This window comes from Miscanthus floridulus, chromosome 8 (genome assembly GCF_019320115.1).
Source record: "Miscanthus floridulus cultivar M001 chromosome 8, ASM1932011v1, whole genome shotgun sequence".
In the NCBI taxonomy this organism is placed as follows: domain Eukaryota; kingdom Viridiplantae; phylum Streptophyta; class Magnoliopsida; order Poales; family Poaceae; genus Miscanthus; species Miscanthus floridulus.
In genome coordinates, this window is record NC_089587.1 from 97728019 (window position 1) to 97730753 (window position 2735).

The following is a 2735-nucleotide window of genomic DNA, read 5'->3' on the forward strand; positions in this document are numbered from 1 at the left end:
GGAAAAACAAGTCCTAAACTACTCTAAAGACCCGTTCTTTTAGGGGGGAATGGAGGCCTGGAACAGTTCCGGATGGAATAACAAGTTTATTTATAGTAGTAATGATTAGCTGGATTATTTCCAGCCCTCAATCCGCGCCAAACGAACGAGGCCTAAGTGTCTCTCAACACCAAAAGACACTTAGAACTAGTCTGTCCTTAATCTTGTCGTTCATTCTTTAACAACCGAAACGATTTCCATCGATAGGAGCATGACAACCATTGATTGCCCAAACAACCGCAATTATCGTGACCTAACTCAAATTTACCTCTGCAAAACATATGTTAGTCATGATAATCTTATATCGTTATTAATCATCGAAACCCACTAGGGTCTAAATGCTTTCAGGATCTTAATGTATATGACCAACCGCCAGCACCAGACCTGCTCTACATTTACATTTTTCTGAATTAAAAATCGGTGTTGAAATGTGCACGAAGCTTACCTATAAAATGAAGCCATCCTATACCCCCTGTTGATATACCCACGCATAAAAACTATCGTGGCATTACAAACGATGGCGTTACCCTTCTTGCTACAGCAGCTACTCATCTCCATACCTGTGCTCCTTGTTGTATCGTTGTATGTTAGGTTCTGGAGGTCAAGGAACCCGTTGCGCCCTATGGACTGGCCGGTACTTGGCGCTCTCTCCTTGATTTCTAAGTTCCACAACATACACCACGAATTGACAGTAATCCTTGCCGCCTCCGGGTGCAACTTCAAGGCACAAGGGCCACTAGGAAGTGGCATGCGGTTCTTCATCACCTCTGACCCGGCAAATGTCCAGCACATCTTCACCACCAACCATGCAAACTACCCCAAGGGTGAGGACCTCGCCGAAATCTTTGACATCGTTAGTGGCAGCATCCTCACCATTGACGGTGAGGCCTGCCATCAGCATCGAGCGATGTTCCAGAGCTTCCTGAGCAACCCACGGGTACTTGAGTTGATGTCCCGTTGCTGCCGCGACAAGGTGGTGAATGGTCTGCTCCCCTTCTTAACCCGCATGGAGAGCACCAGGACCCCGTTCGACATGCAGGATCTGATGGGAAGGCTCATATTTGATCTCACTGCCACTCCGATCTTCGGTGTGGATCCTGTTTGCCTGTCTACCAGTACCAACATGCCGTCGATGCATGTCGCGGCCGCCATGGACACGGTCATGGAGGTTGGCCTTTTGCGGCACACTGTGCCCGCCTCCTGCTGGAAGATGATGAGACAGCTGAACCTTGGCCCGGAGAGGAAGCTGGCCGTGGCGCACACACTGCTGCGTGGGTTCGTCACAGAGATGATGGAGAATAGGAAAGCCAGGTGCTCCGATCCTGACGTGCTGGCCGCCGTGGACATTCTTTCTGGTGACCCGGCGTTCAGTAGCGACAAGGCCCTGCTGAGTAAGATACTCATCAACTACATGATCGCTGGGCGGGACACTGTTGGCACAACACTGCCGTGGGTTTTCTGCAACCTCTGCAAGAATCCCCGCGTCGTCTCCGGCATCCGCGAGGAAATGGCTCACATCGCATCTCTCAAGGCCTCCGCTGCAGTTTCCAATGCCGCAAGCAACATGGTGTTCTTTGAGTCGGAGGAGACTAAAGACCTAGTCTACCTTCAAGCAGCCCTGTTTGAGTCTCTGAGACTGTACCCACCAGTCCCGTTCGAACGCAAGACGGCGCTTGCCGATGATGTTCTCCCAAGCGGCCACCAGTTGTGCTCTGGCGAAACCATCCTGGTCGCCATCTATTCCATGGGCAGAATGGAAGCCCTATGGGGCAAGGACTGCCATGAGTACAAGCCCGAGAGGTGGCTCTCTGAAGATGGCAGGAAGCTGCGGTATGTGCCATCTCACAAATTCATGGCTTTTAACTCAGGGCCTAGGTTTTGCCTTGGCAAGGACATAGCAATCAGACAGATGAAGACAATAGTTTCCGCGGTCATATGGAACTTCGATTTGGAGCTGTTGGAAGGGCAGAGCATCGAGCCCAAGATGTCGCCTATTCTACAAATGAAGAACGGGCTCAAGATGAAGGTTAAGAAGAGGGGAGGACATCATCTAGAATAAGCGCTGTTACCATGAACAAAATAAGATACTCCCTTCATTTCATATTAAGTGGCTTTGATTTTTCAGCACATAGAATTTATTATGTATCTATAGACATTTCTATGCACTAAAAAATTTAAAGCGACTTATAATTTTAGAACGGAGGGAGCACGTGCAATACAACTACAAATAAATGTGCTGACATCCCGAAGATATTGTGAGCGAAACCACGAAATGCAAGCATGTATTCTATCTATCTATCTATTATTATTATTGTTGTTGTTGTTGTTGTTGTTGTTGTTGTTGTTGTTGTTGTTGTTGTTGTTGTTGTTGTTGTTGTTGTTGTTGTTGCTCTATTTATACCTAATATTAAAAGGCAAAATTTCTTCCTTTTTTGTCCACCTCCCGTGACAAACCCAGAATGTAGAAATTGTATCTATTCTTCTGCCTCATAACCGTTCTGTTTTATATATGATCCCTCTAAACATAGTTAGGAGTCCTGATTCTAATCAAATGGATTCTCAATTAGAGGCCGTCCACCGGGTCACTCAAGACTTTCACAATGGAGATGTAGGGCATTTAGAGGCCCAAACTTTAGTGAAACAAACCATTCACTACTACAGAATTGACTTTTACTGCCGGCCCCATCACTATCGGG

At 47.2% G+C, this 2735-nt stretch overlaps 1 protein-coding gene across 1 annotated transcript; it reads left to right on the plus strand.

Moving 5' to 3' along the window:
• The first annotated feature begins 537 nt into the window (after nt 1–537).
• On the plus strand, nt 538–2367 carry LOC136473040 (noroxomaritidine synthase-like). The gene has a single exon (XM_066470740.1). It carries the CDS (start codon nt 557–559, stop codon nt 2096–2098), a length of 1542 nt encoding a protein of 513 aa, XP_066326837.1. The 5' UTR covers nt 538–556; the 3' UTR covers nt 2099–2367.
• The last annotated feature ends 368 nt before the right edge of the window (nt 2368–2735 follow it).

Excerpts from the sequence above, each read along its gene's own strand:
- LOC136473040 (XM_066470740.1), top strand. The coding sequence starts at position 557 with ATGGCGTTACCCTTCTTGCTACAGCAGCTACTCATCTCCATACCTGTG.